At 41.2% G+C, this 25,999-nt stretch overlaps 1 protein-coding gene across 1 annotated transcript in view; it reads left to right on the top strand.

Annotated features, from left to right (window-relative positions):
* The window catches only part of CFAP53 (cilia and flagella associated protein 53), a 45,979-nt gene extending 20,492 nt beyond the window's left edge, over window positions 1–25,487 (top strand). Inside the window, exons 5-8 of the mRNA XM_003406300.4 lie at window positions 2,596–2,814; window positions 17,775–17,991; window positions 21,442–21,544; window positions 24,567–25,487. Of these exons, the coding sequence (XP_003406348.2) occupies window positions 2,596–2,814; window positions 17,775–17,991; window positions 21,442–21,544; window positions 24,567–24,795 (768 nt within the window). The 3' untranslated portion in view covers window positions 24,796–25,487. The remainder of the gene's footprint in view (window positions 1–2,595; window positions 2,815–17,774; window positions 17,992–21,441; window positions 21,545–24,566) is intronic.
* The last annotated feature ends 512 nt before the right edge of the window (window positions 25,488–25,999 follow it).

Consider the following 25,999-nt stretch of genomic DNA (forward strand, 5'->3'; position numbering starts at 1 on the left):
AGGCCAATGGCCGTATTTGTTTCTGCTGTCCCTACTCCCCGTTTTTATGTTAAAGCAAATCCCAGACATTGTCATTTCCCCCTAAAATATACCTCAAGTATGTATCTCAGTAACAATATAAATAAGGGCATTTTCTTAAACAATGCAGTTGTTGGACCTAAAAAAAAAATGAATAGTTTCTTTTTATCATCTAAAATCAGCTTCAAACTTCCATCAGTATTCCATCTAAATTATTTTATATTCAGATCAGGATCCAAACATGTTAGTATGCCTCAAAAATCTCTTTTATGAAGTTGTTGTTATTGTTAGGTACCATCAAGTTGATTTTTGACTATAGCAACCCCATGCAACAGAGTAGAACTGCCATATAGGGTTTTCTAGGCTGTAATCTTTTTTTTAATTATTTATTTTTTGTTGTTGAGAATATATACAGTAGAACATACACCAATTCAACAACTTCTACATGTACAATTAGTCACATTGAGTATATTCTTTGAGTTGTGCAACCATTCTCATCCTCCTTTTCCGAGCTGTTCCTCCTCCGTTAACATAAACTCACTGCCCCCTGAGCTAGGCTGTAATCTTTACAGGAGCAGATTGCTAGTCTTTCTCCTGCAGTCAGTGGGTGGGCTCCAACCACCAGCCTTTTTGGTTAGCAGCCGAGTGCTTTAACTGTTGTGCCACCAGGGCTCCTTCTTTTAGGAATAAACAAAACAAAAAAAGTCTAAACCCATTGCTGTGGAGTCAGTTCCAACTCTAGTAACTCTATAGGGCAGAAGGAACTGCTGTATAGGGTTTCCGAGGCTGTAATCTTTATGGGAGCAGATTGCCATATCTTTCTCCCAAGGAGCGGTTGGTGGGTTCAAACCACCAGCCTTTTGGTTAGCAGTTGGGTGCTTTAACCACTGTACCAGCAGAGCTCCTTCTTTTGGGAATTATCAAACAAACAAAAAACCACTGCCGTGGAGTCAATTCCAACTCATAGGACAGAGTAGACGTGCCCCATAGGATTTCCAATGCTGTAAATCTACAGAGAGAAAGCTTTACAGTATTGGAAATCCTATGGGGCAGTTCTTCTCTCTCCTGTAGGGTCACAATGAGTTGGAATTGACTTCACGGTAGGGTTTTTTTTTTTCTTTTATTCATAAAAGAAGGAGCCTTGGTGGCACAGTGGTTAGAGTGCCCAGTTGCTAACGAAAAGATTGTGAGTTTGAACCCACCAGCTGATCCTCAGGAGAAAGATGTGGCAGTCTGCTTCCCTAAAAGATTTATAGCCTTGAAAACTATGGTGCAGATCTACTCTGTCCTATAGGGTCACTATGGAGTTGGAATTGACTCGATGGGAGTGGGTTTGGTTTTTTTGTTTGTTTGTTTTGGAAATCTCCATGGAAGCAGACTGCCACATCTTTCTCCCCGGAGCAGCTGGTGGGTTCAAACCACCCACCTTTTGGTTAGCAGCCGAGCTCTAACCACTGTACCACTAGGGCTCCTGATGTCAATACAACAGGTGTAAAATCAGAACTGTCCTGGTCAAACCAAGACATATGGTCAGCTACTTCTAGGTCTCTTTTAATCTTGAAGAGGTCTCCTCCATCCCATCCCCACTGGTTACATACTCTGGATTTGGCTAATTTCTTCCTCCTGGTGTAGTCAGCCTCCCTTTTAAAAGAATGCAGCCTGTTGTCCCAGTGGCTTTCATCTTTAATGCCCATTGCTTTTCCTTAGATACTGCAGAGCACTTTCACTTCTATGATCTCATTTGATCCTCAAAATTCAATGAAGATTTACTGCCCTGGCATTAATGGAAAAGTCTAGCATATAACTTCCCCCTCACAAACCAGTAATCATAGCTGTTCTGAATCTCAGTTAAATCAAGTCATACTGGGAAGTGTGTCCCAACCTAAGTCCTCTGTTCCACCTGCTGGGCAAGAACTGTGCTCCCAAAGAGGGCTGAGCCACCTCTGGTGGAGGACTGATGTCCACGTTTACACCATACCCAGATTTTCTACCAAACCCACAATGCCAAAGGCCAAGAACATTGGTGCCCTGGTTGGCCAAGGAATGTAGCCAGCCAGGAAGGTCAAAAAGATAAGAAAATGGAAGGGGTGGTGGAATATTTTTAAATGAAAAACATGCCTAAAACTTAATTTTGTGTATTTAGCTCAAGTGCACATTTCCATTTTTAAACTATTAGTCCTGCTTAATAATGTATCCAAATCTAGATGTGTAGACGTGCATAGATGATAAAGTCTGGGAGGCCAGTACCCCCAAAATGTTGAGCGTGGTGGTGAGTGATGGGGACTGGGATAACAGGTGATCTCTATACTTTTCTGCATTTTCTGAACTCCACAAGTATTTGTTACTTTATAATCACACACACAACAGCGATAGAGCAATTTTCACAAAGCCTTATTGCTGACTTAGCAATGAAAAGGCAGGCTTTACTGATATGTTTTAATAGCCCCTCTAAATCCAGATTGTGTGTGTGTGTGTTTCCAAGAAGCTCTTTATTCTCATCTCTTAAATGACATGCATTAACCTACTTGTTTTATTTACCTGTACTGAGGCATTGTCTTCATTATTGTTCTACCTTAGGGAAGTGATAATGCACACATTAAACTTGAGAATGAAAAGGAGAAGCTAAAGCAACAGAAGGCAAAACAGGAAATTAGGACCTTTTTGCAAAAAGCCGTCCAAGAGAAGATAGAGCATATTCAGCAGGAGTATAGAGAAGAGCAGGACTTGAACATGAAGCTCGTGCAAAGGGCCCTTCAAGACTTACAAGAAGAGGCTGATAAAAAGAAACAAAAGAGGGTAAGATCTTTAAATTCACTTAATAAAAAGAAGTGAAAAAGAATAAGACATTTATTTAGTGCTGAGTGAGATGCCTTTTTGAGCTGTCTGTCTCAGGGGAGACAGCTGCAGGTGCAGTGAACTGTAACAGTGCTCACAGTCCACAAACCAGCAATATCAGCATCATCTGGGAGGCTACCAGAAATATAATTTGTGTTTCCCTCCAGAATCAGAAGCTCTTAATCCACATCTTGGTAGGGGTCAGAATTCTGTGTTTTAACGAGCTCCCCCAGGTGATGCTGATGGTCACTCAAGTTTGAGAACCACTGTTCCATGACATGGTGTCTTAGTCATCTAGTGCTACTATAAGAGAAATACCACAAGGGGATGGCTTTAACAAAGAGAATTTTATTCTCTCACAGCCCGGTAGGCTAGAAGTCTGAATTCAGGGTGCGGGCTTCAGGGAAAGCATCTCTCTGTCGGCTCTGGAGGAAAGTCCTTGTGATGCATCAGTCTTCTCTTGGTCTGGGAGCATCTCAGTGCAGGGATCTCAGGTCCAAAGGACGTGCTCTGCTCTGGGCACTGCTTTCTTGGTGGTATGAGGTCCCCATGTCTTTCTGCTTGCTTCTCTCTTTTATATCTCAAGAGAGATTGGCTTAAGACACTATCTAATCTTGTAGATCTCATCAATTTAAATGCCGCTAATCCATTTTATTAACATCATAATGACAGGATTTACAACACATAGGAAAATCTCATCACATGACAAAATGGTGGACAATCACACAACACTGGGAATCATGGCCTAACCAAATTGACAGATATTTTTGGGGGACACAATTCAATCCATGACACATGGTGTCATCACTGTAATAATGCAATGGGATCACACGAAATGGAGTGATTCAGAATGCCTGGAAGTTGGGGAAGACATCCCTGAGGAAGTGGCATTTGAGTTGAACCTTGAAGGATATGTACAGTTTTGTCAGGCAAAGAGAGTAAGGAAAGGTATTCATTCCATGTTTGTTTAGCTGCATGTTGCTTTGGAATTTATATTGAATGTTTCAGAGTGTTGTGCTTTTCCTATAGGTACTATTTTTTTTAAACTGAAACTTTATTTTTAGGTAATTATAGATTCATATGCAATTATAGGAAATAATACAGAGAGCTCATGTACCCTTTACAACCACTCCTCATTTGTTGACATACTAGGTTCCAAAGACTAGGTTGTTATTTGAAAATTGGCTATGCAAAAATGGGGGATGACCAGGATGTGGGGATGCAGGGTGCTCCCCCATGCTCTTCCATGCATCTTGGGGCTGATAGGTGATGCACCAGCCACAGCAGGTCTGCTCCAACCCCCTCCTCCTTTTCACTCGTTCCTGTCTTTCTCTCCTCTTGCTCCCAACTCCTCTCCCGCAGCCTCTCCCTCCTTCCTGCTACTCCCTCGATTACCTCCTCCCTCCACTTTCCCTCATTCCAGATCTGGAGCTACTTGGAGCACAGGGGCTGGTGCCACAGCACAGTTCCACTGATCCAAGTGCGTTGGCCACACTGAAGGGACCTGACCCCAGCGGGCACAGGTCCAGTGTGGGACTGTACAGGAGTGTTGAGCCAGGGTCTGGGGGCTGTTCGTGTGTGGCCGCCCCATTCCCACATGGGCCGCCAGCCCCCCTGGCTCGGCCCACCTGGAGTGGGCATGAGCCACCAGGAGGTGAGTCCTGGGGGTCCAGGGCGCTTCCCCCCATGGGCTGGGGCTGGTAAGGGAGGATGTCCATGGGGGAGGTGACACCAACCCTAGTAATACAGCTGCAGCCAGTGTTACTGTTGCCTTGTAGCTTGTTACTGCCAGACATATGCAGTATGTCGGTAGATTAAAATAGTAGATTTCTTACTGTAGCATTGAAAGTGTGAAGTGTCAGATAACAAGGTAGTCAATAAGTGAGGAGTAGGCGTACTCAGTGTCTCCCAGTAGTAACACCTTGCAAAATTATAGTACAGTGTCACAACCAGAATGCTGACACCGATACAGTCTAGATACAGAACAGTCAATCACATTTCCATCATCACGAGGCTCTCTCATGGTGCCCTTGTATAGCCACATTCACTTCAGTCCTGCCCTCCTCCCCTCCTCAGCCCCAACAGTCACTTATCTGTTCTCTACACAAGAATGTTATATAAGTGGAGTCATACAGTATGTAAGCTTTTCAGAAAGTCATTTTCACTCAGCATAACTCTCTGGAGATTCACCCAGGTTGTTGCATGTATCAATAGTTCATTTCTTTTTGTTGCTGAGTTGTATTCCCCATGGTAGGGATGTAGCACAGTTTGCTTAAACATTCAACTGTTGAAGGACATCTGGGTTGTTTCCAGTTTTTCATTATTATGAGTAAAGTGGCTATACACATTGGTGTACAAGTTTTTATGTGAACACAAGTCTTCATTTCTCTGGGATAAATGCCCAGAAGGGAAATTGCTAGGTGGTATTGGTAGCTGCATATTTAATTTAAAAAAAAAAAAGCTGCTAAACTTTTTCAGAGTAGGTATATTATTTTATATTCCCACCAGCGGTGTATGAGTAATCCAGTTTCTTCACACCCTCACCAGCACTTGGTGTTCCCTTCTTTTTTTTTTTTTTACTTTAGCTGTTTGATAAGTGCGTAGTGATATCTCATTGTGGTCTTAATTTGCATTTCCCTAGTAGCTAATGACCCCCATGCATCTGTCAGTTTGTCATACTGTGGGGGCTTGCATGTTGCTGTGATGCTGGAAGCTATGCCACTGGTATTCAAGTACTAGCAAGGTCACCCATGGTGGACAGGTTTCAGCTCAGCTTCCAGACTAAGAGTAGGAAGAAGGCCCTGGCATTCTACGTCTGAAAAGAATTAGCCAGTGAAAACCTTATGAATGGCAGTGGAACATTGTCTGATATAGTGCCAGCAGAAGACCCCTTCAGGTTGGAAGGTACTCAAAATACGACTGAGGAAGAGCTGTCTCCTCAAAGTAGAGTCGACCTTAATGATGTGGATGGAGTCAAGCGTGGTGATAGAAACAATGCTGGAGATCACATGATAGTATTTTGTAAGAACAATGACTTCTTCATTACAAATACGTTTTATCAAAAATATAAACAGCAACTATACATGTGGAACTCACCAAATGGAATACACAGGAATCAAATCAACTATATCTGTGGAAAGATGCAGTGGAAAAGTTCAATATCATCAGGCAGAACAAGGCCACGGGCCAACAATGGAACAGACTGTCAATTGCTCATATGCAAGTGCAAGTTGAAACTGAAGAAAATTAGAACAAGTCCATGAGAGCCAAAGTACGACCTTAAGTATATCCCACCTGAATTTAGAGACCATCTCAAGACTAAATTTGATGTGTTGAACACTAAGACCAGACAAGTTGTGCAATGACATCGAGGACATCATACAGAAAGAAAGCAAGAGGTCATTGGAAAGAAAGAAAAGACCAAAATGGATGTCAGAAGAGACTCTAAAACTTGCTCTTGAATGTTGAGTAGCAAATGTCAAAGGAAGAAATGATAAAGAGCTGAACAGAAGATTTCAAAGGGTAGCTCAAGAAGACAAAGTAAAGTAGTATAATGACATGTGCAAAGACCTGGAGATAGAAAACCAAGAGGGAAGAACACACCTGGCATTTCTCAAGCTGAAAGAACTGAAGAAAAAATTCAAGCCTTGAGTTGTAATATTGAAGGATTTTACGGGGAAAATATTAAACTATGCAGAAGGCATAAAAAGAAGATGGAAGGAATACAGAGTCACTATACCAAAAAGAATTGGTCGACAGTCAACCATTGCAGAAGGTAGCATATAATCAGGAACCGATGGTACTGAATGAAGAAGTCCAAGCTGCACTAGAGGCATTGGCGAAAAAGAAGGCTCCAGGAATTGACAGAGTACCAATTGAGATGCTTCAACAAATGGATGCAGCGCTGGAAGTGCTCACTCGTCTGTGCCAAGAAATTTGGAAGACAGCTGCCTGGCGAACCAACCGGAAGAGATCCATATTTATGCCTAGTCTCAAGAAAGGTGATCCAACCGAATGCAGAAATTATCGAACAATATCATTAATATCACACACAAGTAAAATTTTGCTGAAGGTCATCCAAAAGCAGCTACAGCAGTATATCAACAGGGAACTGCCAGAAATTCAGGCCAAATTCAGAAGAGGATGTAGAACCAGGGATATCATTGCTGATGTCAAATGGATCCTGGCTGAAAGCAGAGAATACCAGAAGGATGTTTACATGTGTTTTATTGACTATGCAAAGGCATTTGACTGTGTGGATCATAACAAATTATGGATAACACTGCGAAGAATGGGAATTCCAGAACACTTAATTGTGCTCCTAAGGAACCTAATCATAGATCAAGAGGCAGTCATTTGAACAGAGCAAGGGGATACTGCATGGTTTAAAGTCAAGAAAGGTGTGCATCGGGGTTGTATCCTTTCACCATATTTATTCAGTCTGTATGCTGAGCAAATAATCTGAGAAGCTGGACTATATGAAGAACGGGCATCAAGATTGGAGGAAGGCTCATGAACAACCAGCGTTATGCAGATGACACAACCTTGCTTCTTGCAAGTGAAGAGGACTTCAAGCACTTACTGACGAAGATCAAAGATCACAGTCATCAGTATCGATTACCTCAACATAAAGAAAACAAAAGTCACCACAACTGGACCAATAAGCAAATCATGATAAACGGAGAAAAGATTGAAGTTGTCCAGGATTTCGTTTTACTTGGATCCACAGTCAATACCCATGGAAGCAGCAGTCAAGAACTCAAATGATGTATTGCATTGGGCAAATCTGTTGCAAAAGACCTCTTTAAAGTGTTAAAAAGCAAAGCTGTCACCTCGAAGAGTAAGGTGCGCTTCACCCAAGCCATGGTGTTTTCAGTCGCCTCATATGAATGCAAACCCTGGACATTGAATAAGGAAGTCCGAAGAAGAATTGACGCCTTTGAATAGTGGTGCTGGCAAAGAATATTGAATATATTCTTCAATATATTGCCAAAAGAATGAACAAATCTGTCTGGGAAGAAATACAACCAGAATGCTTCTTAGAAGCAAGGGTGGCGAGACTATGTCTCACATACTTTGGACATGTTATCACGAGGGATCAGTCCCTGGAGAAGGACATGCTTGGTAAATTAGAGAGTCAGTGAAGAAGAGGAGACCCTCAACAAGATGAATTGGCACAGTGGCTGCAACAGTGGGCTCAAGTATAACAATGATTGTGAGGATGGCACAGGGACCGGAAAGTGTTTCTGCTGTGTTGGAACTGACTTGACAGCACCTAATAACAACAGCCAATGATGTTGAACAACTTTTCATGTGCTTATTTGCTATCTGTATATCCTCTTCAGTGAAATATCTCTTCATGTCTTTTGGCCATTTTCTAATTTGATTGTTTGGCTTTTTTATTTTTTTTTTCTTAAAATATTTTTTAACAGTTTTATTGAGATATAATTCATGTAACACAATTTACCCATTTAAAATACAAGTCAACGGTTTTTAGTATTTTCACATATAGTGCAACAATCACCATGGTTAATTTTGGAATATTTCATAACCTCAAAAAGAAATGCTGTACCCTTTAGCTGTCACTTCTTGTAAATATGGTGATAAGGGCATCTGACCACCTCTAACTTCATGAGGGGGAGAGAGAATCACCATCAGCATCAGCGCAGTGCTGATCCCACTGAGGTAGAGGTCAAACTTACCTCCACCCTTCAACCTTTTTACCAATTCTGACACCAGCCATCCCTCCCACGGCATTCTACTTCTCTCCTGGGTTTGATAATTTGTTGCAATGACCACACAGAACTCACAGACAATACTCACAGTTATGGGGTTTACTAGTGAAGTAAAAGGTTACAATTCAGAATCAGGATACAGTTCTTTGGTCCAGACATCTTCCTCTCAGCCGTGCCCATAGTCAGGCCTCTCTCTGGCCCTCAACCCCTCAGCCTGGGCTCTGCCTGCTTGGCCGGGTGTTACAAAGCTCTTTAGCTCTACCAGTAAGTGCCTGGGGCACTCCACTCCACCAGTAAGCCTCAACCCAAAGGTGTTCAGCTCTCTAGCTCTGTGGGTCAGCAAGCCTAGCTCTGCTGACAAGTGCCCGAAGGTACCCTACTCTTCTAGTAAGGCTCCTGGCTGAAGGCACTCAGCTCTCTTGCTCCTCGGGTCAGCGAGTCCAGTTCTGTCAAGTGCCCAGAGGCACCTGGCACCACCAGCAAGCCTCTTGCCTGAAAGTTCTTGGCTTTCTTGCTCCGTGGGCCAGCAAGCCCTCCATGCCATATCTTGCCAATCTCCTGGTTCTGCTGCCTCCGCTGCCATCAGTTCTCTACCACTGCTTCTTGCCATCTCTCATGTTACAGCTGTCTGTCTCTGTCTCCTGGGTCCAGGAGGTTCTCAGTGCAGGGATTCTAGGTCCAAAGGACACGCTCCACTCCTAGCTCTTCTTTTCTTGGTGGTAGTGATGTCCCCCTTTCTTCTTCTGGGATGGCTAATTTTAAGCCTAGCAGGATGGCAAAACTGACCAGTCCCCTCATTAGGGTTCCATATACCTTTTTTGCATGGTGCCACCCCCACAGGGGTTCCATGAACTTTATATGCATTCTTAGCAGGCTGGCCACAAATACCTTATTTGCATAGTCTCATCCAATCATTGTGGGAGTTATAAGACCATGCGTAGCTAAAAGGGCCATATTAAGTAATTCACTTCATTGTCCCTCTCTATTCCCCCATCAGTCCCTCAGCCCTAAGCAACCATTAATCTACTTTCTGTCTTTCTAGACTTGCCTATTCTGGACTTTCACATGAATGGAATCATATAATATGTGGTCTTTTGTGAAAGCTTCTTTCATTAACATAATGTTTTCAAGATTCATCCAGGTTGTAGCATGTATCAGTATTTCATTCCTTTTTATGGATGAATAATATTCCATTGTATGGATATATACCACATTTTGTTTATCCATTCATCAGTTGATGGACTTTTGGGTTATGTCCACCTTTTGGCCATCATGAATAATGCTGCTATAAACATTCATGTACAAGTTTTTGCATGGACATAGGTTTTCATTTCTCTTGGGTATATATCTAGGAACGGAATTGCTGGGCCACATGGTGGCTCTATGTTTAAGCTTTTGAGAAACTTCCAGACTGTGTGCAAAAGTGGCTGCACCATTTTACATTCTAACCAGCAGTGTATGAGAGTTCTGATTTCTCCACATCCTTGCCAACACATATTATCATTTCTCTTTTTGATACTAGCCATCCTAGAGGACGTGAAGTGGTATCTCATTGTTGTTTTGATTTGTATTTCTTGATGACTAATGATATGGGGAAATACTCGTGGCGTAGTGGTTAAGTGTTCTGACTGCTAACCAAAAGGTTAGCAGTTCGAATCCCCCAGGCGCTCCTTGGAAACTCAATGGGGCAGTTCTCCTCTGTCCTATAGGGTCACTATGAGTCGGAATCAACTCGACGGCAATGGGTTTTTTAACGATATGGAGCATGTTTTTGGGTGCTTATTAGTGCTTTGTATATCTTTCTTGGAGAAATGTCTGTTCAAATATTTTGCCCAATTTTAAATTGGGCCATATGTCTTTTTGTAAGTGTTCTTTATATAGAATATATACAAGTTCCTTATCAGATAGAGGAGCCCTGGTGGCGCAGTGGTTAAGAGCTCAGTTGCTATCCACCAGCCACTCCTTAGAAACTTTATGGGCAGTTCTCCTCTGTCCTATAGGGTTGCAATGAGTCAGAATTGATTCAATGGCAGCGGGTTTGATGGGTTTTTTTTGTGTGTGTGTGTGTGGTTATCAGATATATGATTTGCAAGTATTTTCTCCTATCCTGTTTTAGTTATCTAGTGCTGCTGTAACAGAAATACCACTAGTGGGTGGCTTTAACAAACAAAATTTTATTTTCTCACAGTTTAGGAGGCTGGAAGTCTGAACTCAGGATGCTGGCTCTGGCCTGGGTTGGGGGGGCATTCTCTCTCTGTCAGCTTTGGAGGAAGGTCCTTGTCTATGCTGAATTTCTGTTCATGGACAATCTTCATATGACTTGGCATCTCTCTTCTCCCATCTCTCTTTGCTGGCTTGCATTTAATCTCTTTTATATCTCAAGAGAGATTGACTCAAGATTCAGTCCTTGAAGAAGGACATCATGCTGGTAAAATAGAGTGTCAGTGAAAAAGAGGAAGACTGTCAACAAGATGGATTGATGTGGTGGCCTCAACAATGGACTCAAGCATAATAGCAATTATGATTATGGTGCAGGACTGGGCAGTGTTTCTGTTGTGCATAGGGTCCTATGAGTTGGAACTAACTCGATGGCACCTAACAACAACAACAAAAAACAACACCCTACACTAATCCTGCCTCATTAACATAACAAAGACAAGTCATTCCCGAATGGGATTATAACCAAGGCATAGAGGCTAGGATTTACAACACATATTTTTGAGGGACACACAATTCAGTCTATAACACATTCTGTGGATTGTCTTTTCACTTTCTTCATGGTGTCCTTTGACGTATCCCTTTAACTATCACCTTTTTTGATGAAGTCCATTTTATCTCCTTTTTTTTTTTTATTGTTATTAATCTTTTTTCTTTTGTTGCCTATGCTTTTGGTGCCGTGTCTAAGAAATCAATGCTACTCCAAGGTCATGAAGATATATTCTTCGTATAATTTTATAGTTCTAGCTCTTACTCTCAAGTCTTTGTTCCATTTTGAGGTAGTTTTTGTATATGGGCACGAGGGGATGAGTTCAACTTCACTCTTTTCACATGTGGATCTCTAGTTGTCTCAACGCCATTTGTTGAAGGGACTATTCTTTCCCCAGTTGAATTGTCTTGGCATTCTTGTCAAAAGTAAATTCTATTCCATTGATCTATATGTCTTTCCTTATATTAGTATCACATATCTATATGTCTTGATTACTATAGCTTCCCCCCCCCCCCCATCATTATTGTTGTATTCATTCACAAGGGGCCATCCTGGTTCAGGGAATAATAAGGTTGAATTCAGAGCAGGGAGACCTGAAAAATGCTTCTTAATATTTTTCTGCATTCATTCCAAATTGCCAACAGTAAGTCCTATATAACAAATGCCCTTGGGGAACCCATCCTGATTACAAATCCAAGCCTTCTATTCCTGCCCTGCTTCTTAAGCAGCAAAATATAGTGGGAGATGTAATAGAACACCATGTGTTTGTGTTTTAATTTTTTTTATCGTGCTTTAGCTGAAAGTTGACAGAGCAAATTAGTTTCCCACTCGATAGTTTGTACATAAAGTGTTCCATGACATTGGTTGCATTCCTCTCAATGTGCCAGCACTCTCCCTGTTTCTGCCCTGCATTCCCCGTTTCCTTTCATCTGGATTTTTTACCTTGGGCAAATGTTGTCCTTTTGATCTCATATAATTGATCTAAGGAACCCATTCCTCTAGGGTGTTCTGGGCATATTGTGTGCCTGAAAGGTGGTCTCCAGGAATGGCTTCAGTTCCAGGTCAGAAGGTTGTCTTAGGGCCATAGTCTCGGGGGTTCCTCCAGTTTCTGTTAGACCAGTAGATCTGGTCTTTTTTGTGAATTTGATTTTTTGTTCTACATTTTTCTCCTGCTCTGTCCAGGACCCTTTGTTGTGATCCCAGTCAGAGTGGTCAGTAGTGGTAGCCAGGCACCATCTAGTTCTTCTGGTCTCAGGGTTTTGTAGTCTGTGGTCCATCTGGTCTGTTAGTTGTTTGGACTAACTGCTTGAGTTTTTAGTTGTCTTTGCTCCAGACAGGAAGAGATCAGTAGTTGTGTCTTAGGTGACCGCTCACAAGCTTTTAAGACCCCAGACACTACTCATCAAAGTAGGACGCAGAACATCGTTTTTATGAACTATGTTGTGCCAATTGACGTAGATGTTCTCCTGGTTTATGGTCCTTTACCTTTGAGCCTAGGAACTTCATCCTGCAAGGTATTTGGTTATGTCTAAGAAGTTTCCGTGACTGTGCCCCTTATGTGCCCTATTATCAATATTAATATACATGCAGCACTTACAATTGTGTATGTAGAAATATCCACAACCAAACCTATATCCCCATGTTGGTGCTGATTACTATAGCTCTCTAATCAAGTTTTGAAATCAAGAAGTGTGAGGTCTCCACCTTTGCTCTTCTTTTTCAAGGTCATTTTGGCTATTCTGGGCCCTGTGCATTTCCGTATAAATTTAGGATCAGATTTCAATTTCTGAAAAGCAGGCAATTGGGATTTTGATGAAATTGTGTTGAATATGTAGATCAATTGACATCTTAACAGCATGAAATCTTCCAATCCATTAGTATCAGATACCTTTCCATTTATTTACAGATAAAAAAAAAATTTTTTTTAGTTCTCCTTTATTTCAGTACTTTTTTTTTTTTTAGAGTATAAGTTTTACACTTATTTTGTTAAGTTTATTCCTAAGTATTTCATTCTTTTTGATGCTATTGTAGTTGGAATTGTTCTTTAAATTTTATTTTCTACTTGTTCATTGCTACCAAATAGAAATATAACAGATTTTTATATATTGATCTTTTGTATATCCTGTAACCTTGCTGAACTTGTTTATTAGTTCAAATGGTTTTTTAGTGATTTCCTTAGGTCATTCTTCTTTCTGATGCTCAAATTGTCCCATCCTAGGCCAGTGGGTGTCCCTTTAAGTTGGCTGTCATGTCCTTTCAATATACTCAGTAGTCCTTAATAGTTGTTTTTTTTTGCATTCTGGCACAATAAGGTATCCCAGGTTAATCTTGTACATTTTTTGTCCCAGACTTGGAATTAGTCATTTTCCTCAGGAGTACTGATTCCTTTTAGTTGTAAATAATTTTTAATAAAGATTACAACCTGAATGTTAGATAAACTCGGTCATTAATGCTTCTAGACCTTTTTAGTGGACAGAATTACAGCCTTCCCCCTCCCCGGAAGAAAGTCATTAGTTTATACTGGTATTTTCAATTTGAATGAAAGATCATAGAGTTAGGTTTTTTAGTTAAAAAGTTTGTTCTGTTTTATTGTGCTGAAAGTCTTGGTTCTCAACAATATTAACACAGTTACTTATTTGCTCTACTAATTGTAGAATACAGTATTTAAATATGTTATCATTGTTAGCTGCTGTTGAGTCAGCCCCTGACTCTTGGTGACGTCATGCACAACAGGATCCAATAGTTGTAATCCATAGTTTTCATTGGCTGATTTTTGGAAGTAGATCACCAGTCCTTTCTTTCTAGTCCACCTTAGTCTGAAAGCTCCGCTGAAACCTGTTCGGCATCATAGCAACATGCGAGCCTTCTCTAACAGACAGATTGTGGCTGCATATTACAAAAAATAAGACAACTAAATGCATTTTAGATTTCTTTGAAGTTCTTTTTGTTCTTAGGATATATTTCATTAGGGAGATGTAGACAGATTACTATGTTTTAAAGTTACTGGAAACAATTTATGTGGTTATGCCACTAATTGGATATGCAGCTAGGGGCCCAACAATCTACGCTTCATTTGTTTCTTTTTTTAGGGATTGCTTTTTAAAATTGAATTTATTTTCCTCCACATTGTATAAATAATTTACAGTATTTACAGCCTATCACAACTAGAAATCAAGGGACATTCAGAGGTCTGGCTCCCATTCTTTTCATCCTGTTCCTTCCCTCCTTCTGTGTTAACTATTTTTATTTTTTTCTTTATCCTTCCATTGTTTCTTTTTGAAAATATATGTAAATATGCATATATATTTATGATAGTAAATACATGTATATATACATGCATATACACACCCATGTATATATTTGTATCTCTCCCTTCTTTCAGGAAGGGCAGCATGACATATAGACTCTTTTCTCTTTTTTCATTTAACAGTATAGCCTGGAGGACGTGTCTCCATAGGACTGTATACAGTTCCTTCTCAGTCCTTGCAGAGCTGCATAGTGTGGCATTTGAGGAGTATTATGTACCATAGTTTATTCATCTGGTCATCCACCGATGGGCATTTAGATTGTTCCCTGTCTTTTGCTATTATAAATAAGGAAGGTACTCTTCATCATCCTATGTTTACAGACCACTGTAGTAGCCTCCTAGCTTCTCTCTCAGACAGCTTGTTCTCTACACAGCAGCCAGAGTCATGTGTATCAGATTATTTCACTCTGTTCCTCAAGCCTAAAGACTAAGTACTACTCATAGAATAAAATGCAAAGCCTTACTGTGGCCTCCAAATCCTCATCTCCTTTCCCTCTGTGACTGCTTCTCATCGCCCCTCCAGCTCCACCAGCCTCCTTGCTCTTCCTCACATGTATCACACATGTTCCTTTTAAGGCCTCTCATCTCCCTTCTGCTCTGCTTGAGATGCTCTTCCCCCAGAGACCTGCATCTCCAGGGGTAACCTGGCACAGAGGTGCTCGATAAATATTTCTTGAGTGAAAAAACAGTGAGATAAAGATTAGAGCAGCAGTTCTGATGACCATTTGGCATGATGTCCAGTTGTCCCAGCACCATCTGTTGAAAACACCAGCAGCACCATCACCTGGGAACTTTTTGGAAATGCAAATTCTAGGGAGACACTACTGAGTCAGAATCTCTGGGGCTGGGGCCCAGCAAGCTGTTTTAACAAGCTCTCTAGGTGATTCTGATGCACTCTATCCACTGGGTTAGAGCAGGAATAAAGGGCCAGATAGTACATATTTTAGGTTTTCCAGGCTATGCAATCTCTGTTACAACTACTCAATTTTGCCGTTGTAGCATGAAAGCAGCCATAGACAGTACATAAACAAATGAGCATGGTGGTGTTCCAATCAAACTTTACTTACAGAAATAGGTGGTGAGCTACGTGTTCCCTGAGACCACGGTCCCCATGGCCCATGACTGGAGAAATCCCATGAGTATGGCCCTCAGAAACCTTTTTAGCTCAGTAATGAAGTCACTCCCGAGGTTCACCCTTCAGCCAGTGATTAGACAGGCCCATAAAACAAAACAAGACTAAAGGGGCACACCAGCCCAGGGGCAAGGACTAGAAGGCAGGAGGGGACAGGAAAGCTGGTAACAGGGAACACAAGGTCAAGAAGGGAGAGTGTTGACATGTCATGGGGTTGTTAACCAATATCATAAAACAGTATGTGTACTAATTGTTTAATGAAAAGCTAGTTCTGTAAACCTTCATCTAAAGTACAATAAATAAATAAATAAATAGGTGGGGAGCCAGATTGGCTCCTGTGTTAGAGGCTCACTATATATAGTAGAAATTGTGCGTGCAGCTACACCCTCAGACCTTGCCAGCTCTACCCAAATCTATGATGTCTCAAAAGAGACCTGATCAAAGATCAGATCAGCACAAATCTAATACCATGAAGGACAGAGAAGCCAACTAAAAATGCCTGCTTTGTAAAACAGCAGTTCTCAACCCTGGCTGCACATTATAATCACCTGGGGAACTTAAAGGAGCCCTGGTGGCACAGTGGTTAAGAGCTGCGGCAAGCTACGGTTGCTAACCAAAAGGTTGGCAGTTCCTTGGAAACCCTATGGGGCAGCTCTACTCTGTCCTGTACGGTTGCTATGAGTCGGAATCAACTCAACAACAATGGGTAAAGTAAGGGTAAAAAAACCAAACCTGTTGCCGTCAATTCCGACTCATAGCTACCCTATAGCACAGAGTAGAACTGCCCCACAGAGTTTCCAAGGAGCGTCTGGTGGATTTGAACTGCCGACCTTTTGGTTAGCAGCTGTAGCACTTAACCACTATGCCGCCAAAGGGTAAGGGGAACTTAAAACCCCAAAGCCAAACCTGTTGCTACCGATTCCAACTCATAGTGACCCTATAGGTTCCCTAATAAGTTCCCTAGGAGTTATACATAAGAATCACCTGGAAATCTTGTTAAAATGTAAATTCTGATTCAGTATATCTGGGGTGGAAATGCAAATTCTCAGTGTTACCCAACCCAGGAAGCTGGGTCCTTATCTAGCACTGCTCAGGCTTGCCAATTATCTGGATGCCTGTCTGTCTTTGAGAAAGAGAAAGTAACTTTATCACAATACACAGAGCAAGGAGCTGGGAGGAAATTCCTCAGATTCTGACTTTCTGAGCTACGGGGAAGCAGCGTTTATATGTGATTTGGGCAGCAAGATGGTGGTTGCACAGCCTACTGGGGAGGGAAAATTCTGGAAGGCGGTCAGGAAACAGGAGGTAACGTGCTTCTTGTCAGACCTCTCTCTTCAAAATAGGGTCCGGGTAATGATTTTCCTTCTGATTCGTTCCTCTTGTTGCTGCATGCTCTTTTCAGGTCAATTATCGGTCACAGCTGGCCCGTCTGTGCATGCAGGGTGGGCCAACTCTGGCTTGGGCTAGTTTAAGGACTAATGGAAATTTACTGGCATTCGTAGGGTCAGGTTACATCAGCAGAGAACTTGTTCGAAATGCAAATTCTCAGCAGGGGTTCGAGTCAGAACAAACCAGTAGGAAGCCCTGGTATCAGGTGACTCATCTTCTAGTCAGAAGGACAGTATTATAATAACCCCAAACATAGTAGTGACTTATTTTGTGTATCAAGTTAATATTTAATCTATTTAAAACCAATGAAAATAAAGCTATATCATTGCAGATAATTCGGGAACTGCTTTGAGAAACACTTTGGGGAAGTGTTCGGATTAATTTATTCAAAAATATAAAACGTTTCAAACAGAAACAAAGAATGGTATAATGAGCACTCGTGCCCATAACCAACCATCAAAAAACATCAGCTAATGTCTAACTTGTTTCATCTTTACCCACACCCATTCCCCACTGCCTATCATAATATTTTATCTGTAAGTATTTCCGTATATAGCTCTAAAAGACTGGGACTTGTTTTTAAACTTATCTTCAATATCGTTATCACATGGAAAAATTTTAACAACATGAATTAATCTTTATGTTATATAGGAAGATATGGTAAGAGAACAGAAGATATACAACGAATACGTGGCACAGCGACACCAGGAAGAAAAAGATCAGGAGAAAGAACTGGATAAAATATTAGAGGAAGAGAAAGAAAAGAAGTTGGCTGAGAAGGACAGGCAGCTGAAACTTGAAAAGGAAGCAAGGAAACAACTTGTAAATGAGGTCATGTGTACAAGAAAACTCCAAGTTCAAGAGAAGTGTAAGGAACTGAGTACAGTTATTTTATAGTTTGGTCTTAATTTAAGTAGCAGCCAAAATATTTATTAAATAGATACTTGTCTTAGTTATCTAGTGCTGCTATAACAAATACCACAAATGGATGGCTTTAACAAACAGAAATTTGTTTCCTCACAGTTTAGGAGGGTAGCAGTCCGAATTTAAGGTGCTGGCTCTAGGGGAAGTCTTCCTCTCTCTGTCGGCACTGGAGCAAGATCCTTGTCTCTTTTGAACTTCTGCTCCTGGGCGATATTCATATGGTGTAGCATCTCTCTTCCCCCATCTCTCCTGGCTCGCTTGCTTGTTTAACTTCTATTACGTTTTGAAAGAAATTGACTTAAGACATAGCTTATACTAATACTGTCTCCTTAACATAACAAAAACCCATTCCCAAATGAGATTGTAACCACAAGTATTTTGGGGGAACACAGTTCAAACAGTGATAGTACAATGTATGAAACACTATGAGGGATCCCAGGGGCAAGATCCCTACTTTTGGAGATTTATCTAATTGAGACATGAAGCATAAATATGAAGAGTTTCACATTCCAGCAGATTCTGAGCAGCCACAGGGGAGATGTCCTCAAGGTTAAAGGGACCCTGGTGGCGTAGTGATTAAGTGCTGCGGCTGCTAACCAAAGGTTCAGCAGTTCAAATCCACCAGGCGCTCTTTGGAAACTCTATGGGGCAGTTCTACTCTGTCCTATAGGGTCGCTATGAGTCGGAATCGACTCGACGGCACTGGGTTCTGGGTTTGGGTGTCCTTTGAACAGTCTGTGTGCCTTAGTGGTCATGAAGGAGAGTGAGAAGGTGGGGCACGGACACTCGTCTCTCCCTCTTCCCTTTCCTCCTTTCTTTCTTGGTTTATCCATACCTTCATACCTTTGCTCAGGTAGTTTTCTCTGCTTATGATGTTCTCCATGCTGAGAAATTCTAAACATCCTTGAGAAGCCCTCAGTGCTCCCCCCACTCAGAATAAATCCTCGTTCCAGGGCTTTCCTTGTGGCTTGCTCACATCTCTGTCTTAGCACACCTTTGTATTTCCTCGGCCTCCAACAGTGCTTGGTCACAGAAGGAGATACTGTTAAAAGGGTGAACTGCCACCTTCAGATTCCTGCCATTTCCACGTCCATCCCAATGAACTGAAAAGGCAGTAAATGGATAGATTTACTCTCCATCTATTTGAGGATCCCATTAGATTTCACACTAGTGGTCTTTGTAAGAGAAAGCTCTTTATGGTTCCATTGATTCATTCTCCTCTCCAGCAATCATAACCAAAACCAAAACCAAAAAAACCAAGCTCTTTGCTGTCAAATCGATTCCGACTCATAGTGACCCTACAGGACAGAGTGGAACTGCCCGATAGGGTTTCCAAGAAGCAGCTGGTGGATTAGAACTGCCAAGCTTTTGGTTAGCAGCCAAACACTTAACCACAGTGCCACCAGGGCTCCAGGAATCATTACAGCCGTTGAAAATTATTAAGCCAATTTTTGATAAAATTTTAAGAAACTGCAAAGAAAACTGTAGGCTGAAAAGATTTCTGTTATTCATCAGTGAGAAAAATTTTAGAAGATGTCGAGACAATTTAAGTGTTTGGGGCCACTTATAAACAGGAAACAAAATCAACCACACTTCCTACGGATAACTACCTACTACCTACGAATAACTACTATTCACCACTTGGTATATCTCCTTCTACTGTTTTTATTGTATGTATATGTATATACATATGTATATAATTTTCCATCTCACAAATTAGGGTCATATTGTATATACCATTTCATCGTTTTTTGTTTTTCACTTTTCATAAGCATTTTTCCATGTCGTTTTTCTTCAGTTATATATTTTTAATGACTTCCTAGAAATCTATTATAAAAGGGAACCATAATTTGTTTTACCTAAACACCTCTAATGGACCTTCAGATGGCAGGTAGTCCTCGATTTACAACAGGGTTCTCTTCTAACAACTCCATCGTAAGTCGGTTCTGACATAAGTAGAATACCTTTTTAAATTTTATTTTTTTAATTATTATTGCCTTTTATTATCAAAATCTTTATAAATCTGATCTTTATTTGTCTTTGGGGATTAGAAACATTACATATAAACATCTGAGAAAAACATCAGCAAATTACATGCTGCAACATTGTGTGTAGTGCATATTACTAATGATAAAATGTACACACACAAAAATAAAACAGATGATTCCTAAGTGTGGTTTGTCATAACTCAAATATGTCGTAAGTCGGGGACTACCTGGGTTTTCAATCTGTTTACTGTTATTTTAGCATTACAGGTTACTGTCTCTGCTCGTAGGGTTTTTTTGTTTTGTTTTGTTTTGTTTTTAACTCATCTCCAGTTATTTAAGAGAAATTCCTATAGATAGATTTTGGGTCCAAAATATGTGTGTTTCATATGTATATTAGCCAAACCAAACCCATTACTGTCCAGTCGATTCCAACTCATAGTGACCTCATAGGGTTTCCAAGGCTGTAAATCTCTATGGAAGCAGATTGCCACATCTTTCCCCCCTGGAGCTGCTGGTGGTTTTGAACTGCTGACCTTTTGGTTAGCAGTTGAGTGCCTTAACCACCATGCCACCAGGGGCAGTTCTACTCAGTCCTATAGGGTCACTGTGAATTGCAATCGACTCGATGGCAAGGGGTATATAGGCCAGTTGTATTTATTCTTTGGTGAGTTTTCTGTTTATTTCCTTTGCCTTTTCTTCTATTGTGATGCTTAACTTTTTATTATTAATTCATAAAAACAACAAAATCCAGACCCCTTGCCGTCTAGTTGATTCAGACTCATAATGACCCTATAGGACGGAGTAGAACTGTCCCATAGGGTTTCCAAGGAGCAGCTGGTGGATTCAAACTCCCGACCTTTTGGTTAGCTGCTGAGCTCTCAACCACTGAGACACCAGAAGTCCATTAATTCATTTTAATAAGAAAGTTATTAAAAAATAAGTATTTTTTTAAAAATCAGTATGAAAAGGCTGTTATGAATGATGACTAACTCATAAGAGCCTTTTCATACTGATTTTTAAAATACTTATTTTATAATAAATTAACTCTCTTATTAGCATGAATGACAAGGGAACTGTTTAGCCTAAAAAAAAAGGAAAGGTGAGAAGTGTTTTAACAGTACAGTGGTGATCTGGTATAAAAAGCTGACTGTAGATTTTCAATAAAAAAAAGAATAAGAGAAAATCTGTATAGATCGCAGCATAAATAACCCTAAACCCTACTCTTTCCTCAGTGGAGCTAACTCCTTCCACCTGATTGATCTAAGATTCAGTCCGGTGATTCTAAACTTTGCCTTTCTAAAGACAATATGGCTTTGATGCTCAGAAGGATGCCAGCAAGCCTTGTCTGAAAAACAAACGTTAACATAGTTATATTATTTGGCAAATAATCGTTTTTCTGTTCTTAGTGCAACGAAAAGCAAAAGAACAGGAAGAACGTGCTATGGAACAGGAACGCATAAATGAAGGTCTTAAGGAACTTAACCGTGAAGAGAAAGAGAATTTTGCAAGGTATGGTTTTGCTTTCTTTATTATTATTTGCTTCCTGAAAAAAATTGTTTTTAATACATCGTGAGGGTAGTGTGCCATAATTCATGCATTATGTACATTAATTTACACCAGTATTATGCTTTTCCTTCTAGATGTTCAAAATGGTGTACAAAATTTCATATAAAAGTAGGCACCAACCCTAAATCCTAATGAAATAACAAGAATTTTTTTAATGAAATCCTGAAAGGTAGGCTGGTTAATCAGTTAGACTAACAGAAATGGCTTATGGTGACAGGATTCCATGCAAATGTCCCCAAGATGATTTTTCAAGCCTCCCTGGGCTAGAAAACTAAAATGCTCTGGGTGCTTTGGGAAATACCACTGTCTTCTTCTGACAAACCCCCAGGCTAGGGTCAGCTTGTGTCCCCCAGGTCACCACATTCAGGTTCAAGTGGAAGAAACAGTCAGATGCCTTCTTGTAGCCTTTTGTGGACAATAGCAGTTCCTTCTCACTGGTGGCCATGGTACCCAGTTCAGGCAGGCAGTGTAGTTGAGGATGAGACCCTGGTTCCTCTAATTGTTTGTCAGCCTCCTGTCCCTGGGCTCATCCCCTGAATCACCTACACTTGGTACATAGAAATAAGCTCTTTTTTTTCTAGAAAGAGTATGGTTTATGTACCTGAGCCTATTGTCAGCTTGGAGGCATAACAGGTCAATTTACTAACTTTCTGTTCTTGCCTCCAGAGGTTAGAGATTTTCGCCTTTACCAAAAAGGAAAACATTCCCTTCTCATCAAAGAAAAAAAACATACTGTGTTTTCTGTGAAAGTTTACACACCAGATTAGGTTCCCATTCAAGAATTTCTACACAAATCGTTAAGTGACATTGGCTACGTTCTTCACAATGCATGAACATCCTCATTATTTCTGTTCTGAATGTTCTGTTTCCAGTAATCTAGTTTCCTTGCCTTCTCCTTCTCATTCAAAAGTCTATTTATTAGACATTTGAGGGGGACTCAATAAATAGCACCTAACCTTCTTGCCCCACTTATGAATCAACTGAGGGATAAGAAAAAAGTATATAAAAAAATTTTTTTTTCTTTATGTTGTAGTTACTTATTGCTGCATACCAAAACATCCAAAACTTTGTGGCTTAAAGCTCCCCGAGGGGCTGAATTGCTGGGTGGAGGGGTGTGGGGACCATGGTCTCAGAGAACATCTAGCTCAACTGGCATAACACAGTTTATAAGGAAAATATTCTACATTCTACTTTGGTGAGTAGCGTGTGGGGTCTTAAAAGCCTGTAAGTGGCCTTCTACGATACTCCACTGGTCTCACTCCATCAGGAGAAGGGGAGAATGAAGAAAACTAAAGACACAAGGGAAAGATTAGTCTAAGGGACTAATGGACCACAACCTCCACCACTGACTACTCTGACAGGGATCACAATGGAGGGTCCTGGACAGAGTTGGAGAAAAATGTAGAGCAAAATTCTAACTTACAAAAAAAGACCAGACTTACTGGCCTGACAGAGACTGGAGAAACCCTGAGAGTATGGCCCCCAGACACCCTTTTAGCTCAGCAATGAAGTCACTCCTGAGATTCACCCTTCAGCCAAAGATTGGACAGGCCCATAAAACAAAACAAGACTAAAGGGGCACACAAGCCCAGGGGTGTGGACTAGAAGGCAGGAGGGAACAGGAAAGCTGGTAATAGGGAACCCAAGTTTGAGAAGGAAGAATGTTGACATGTGGGGTTGTTAACCAATGTCATAAAACAATATGTGTACTAACTGTTTAATGAGAAGCTAGTTTGTTTTATAAACCTTCATCTAAACTATAATAAAAAAAAGGCGGGGGAACAATTTGTGGCTTAAAGTTATCTCATGATTGTATGGGTAGACAAGGCTCAACTGGATGGTTCTTGCTTGATGTCTCTCTTGTGGTTGAAGTTAGATGTTAGCTGGGGCTACCTTTATCTGAAGGATTACTGGGCTGGATATATAAGATGCCCGTTCACATAGCTGGCAGTTTATGCTGGCTGTAGCCAGGGATCTCACCTGGTGTTATCAGCTGAAACACCTACACATGGCCTCTCCATATGGCTTGGGCTTCTCATAGTATGGCTTGGGCTTCTATTTCTGAGAAGGAGAGTCTCAATAGTGAGCATTGCGAGAAACAGAAGAGGAAGCTGCCAGGCCAGTTAAGGGCTGCACCTAGCACTGACATAGTATCACTTCTGCCATCTACTATTGGTCATAAAAGCAGCCACAGCACCTGTCTGGCTATAAGGACGTAGAGAAATAAGCTTCGCCTCTTGATTGGGCAAGTAGCTAATTCATATTGCCGAAGAGTGTGTGGGAAAGGGAGCTATTACTGTAGCCATCTTTGGAAACGCCAGTCTGCCACAGAGAGATATCCATGCCATCATCTTTATTTCTGATAAAAGTTGATATTAAAAATATGGCTCATATATTAAAAATATGGCTCATATATTAAAAATGTGGCTTATACATGCAGGAAATTGGGCTTGTTAAAACTGAACAGAATATGGCAAACTGACCTACCCAGTTACCAGCAGTACCAGACCACTGCAGGCCTACCCCTGTAGGGGCATGACCCTTTAATAGAGAGCAGAGTGGAAAACAGATAGACCGGTTCCCAAGAGGAAAAGGGAAAAGCTAGACTGAGTATGCCTGTTCATTCTTTCCAGTTTCACCACAATAGACAAATCACTTCTTCCTTATCTAGACGAGTGAGCAGGGGGATGGGGAGAGGCCAAGGATACCCTCCACATAGCAGTAAAATATCATGAGCCAGGAAGATGGATTCCCTCCCTAAAATCAAGATTTGTTCTAAGATTATCTTTATTATTATTGTATAAGAAACACATTACTGAATTTTTCGTCCATTTCTTTCCCACTCACCTCAATTTTAAGGGGAATTTTAGTTTGACTTCACAAATGACATTCAAATTGTGACGCCCTATATAAATCCAAATACTAACTTTGATAATTTTATACCTTGGCATTGCTAATACTTTAGGCGCTGTGGTTTAGCCCAGGAGTATAGGATGCAACTGCAGATGCAAATAGCCGCCCAGCAGCAGGCCCGGGAAGCAGAGAAGGAAGAGAATCGCCGAGAGTTTGAAGCAGGGATAGCAGCCCACAAGATTTGCCAGGACAAGATCCAGGACATCCTGACCAACCATCCAGTGCTGGCCCGAAACATTCATCCCATGCGGAGAGGATGCCCAAATAGGCTTCCACTATAGTTTCATAAAGGTCCTTCCAGTGTTTCTCAGTCTTATAATATTTAACTACAATATACTTGTGTGTTCCTTTTAACTCATGGATGAACCATGCTTTTTTTCCTCAAAATTTGTGTTTTTATTACACATAATTTTCTTTCTTCAGATATGACTGTTCCTTATTTAGATTTCACAGACTTATACATCTGAATGGTAAACTTCCTATTTTTCTTACTTGCCCCCATGCCTCCCTTTCTTATTCATTTGTTAATAGGTATACTTTCTCCTCTCTGTCTACCTTATGCCCATTTCCTCTTGCCTCCCTCTCTTTCCTCTTACATACATATGTCACAGTATTACAGGACATTTTTGTAGGCTAAGCTGGGACTACCAGCCACTTTTCATTAACCCACTCGGTCATTCATAAAACATTAACTGAGTGCCTACTATGTGAGAATTTTTACTATGTGAAGGCATTGTTGTAGATTCTGGGACTTCAGCTGTAAACAAAACAAACTCCTTGCTCCCGGGGAGCTGAGCTTTGCAAATCCTCTCTCAAAAAGTAATGATAAAACTGGAAACATTGTCAAAAACAATTTCAGTATTCTGGAAGTTGACCTGGGGCTTGCATTTATTCAGGAAAAACGACTAAGCTTTGGTAAGAGCAGTGGATGTCTATGGCATTTTGGGCTGGGGCTGCTCCCATCCCTGCAGCAGCTGAATGGAGCAGTAGTCCGGCGGGGTGGGGGCGCGGGGCGCGGGGCGCGGGGCGCGGGGCGCGGGGCGCGGGGCGCGGGGCGCGGGGCGCGGGCAATGCGACTTGCAGCCTCAGGGCCACAGGGGGCTGACTTCATTTGGAGCAGAATTTGGAAAAACCCACGGCTTTTTTGGGGGGCATTGTCAAAAGGAATAAGGATCTTGGCGGCAAAAAATCAGGGAAGGTCAACATCACAGCTAGCCTGAGGTTTTAATACTGGTTAAAGCAAGTAACAGACCAGCCAGAAATTTAGAGGGTTATCAGGGGAAGGTGATGGCCGTAATAGACCTTGATAAGCTCCCACAGATTTCTGGTGGTCTGGAAGGCTGCGTAGGCATAAAGCTACATGCATGTTCATGACAGACCAGAGCAGGCCCTCAATATCTACTCATCCGTGGCGGAATGTGAGGCCTTGTATACAGAAAGTAAGAGCCAGAGCAAATTTGTAAATTGCCTTAACTTTGAATGGAT

Source organism: Loxodonta africana, chromosome 11 (assembly GCF_030014295.1).
Source record: "Loxodonta africana isolate mLoxAfr1 chromosome 11, mLoxAfr1.hap2, whole genome shotgun sequence".
NCBI classification, from domain to species: Eukaryota; Metazoa; Chordata; class Mammalia; order Proboscidea; family Elephantidae; genus Loxodonta; species Loxodonta africana.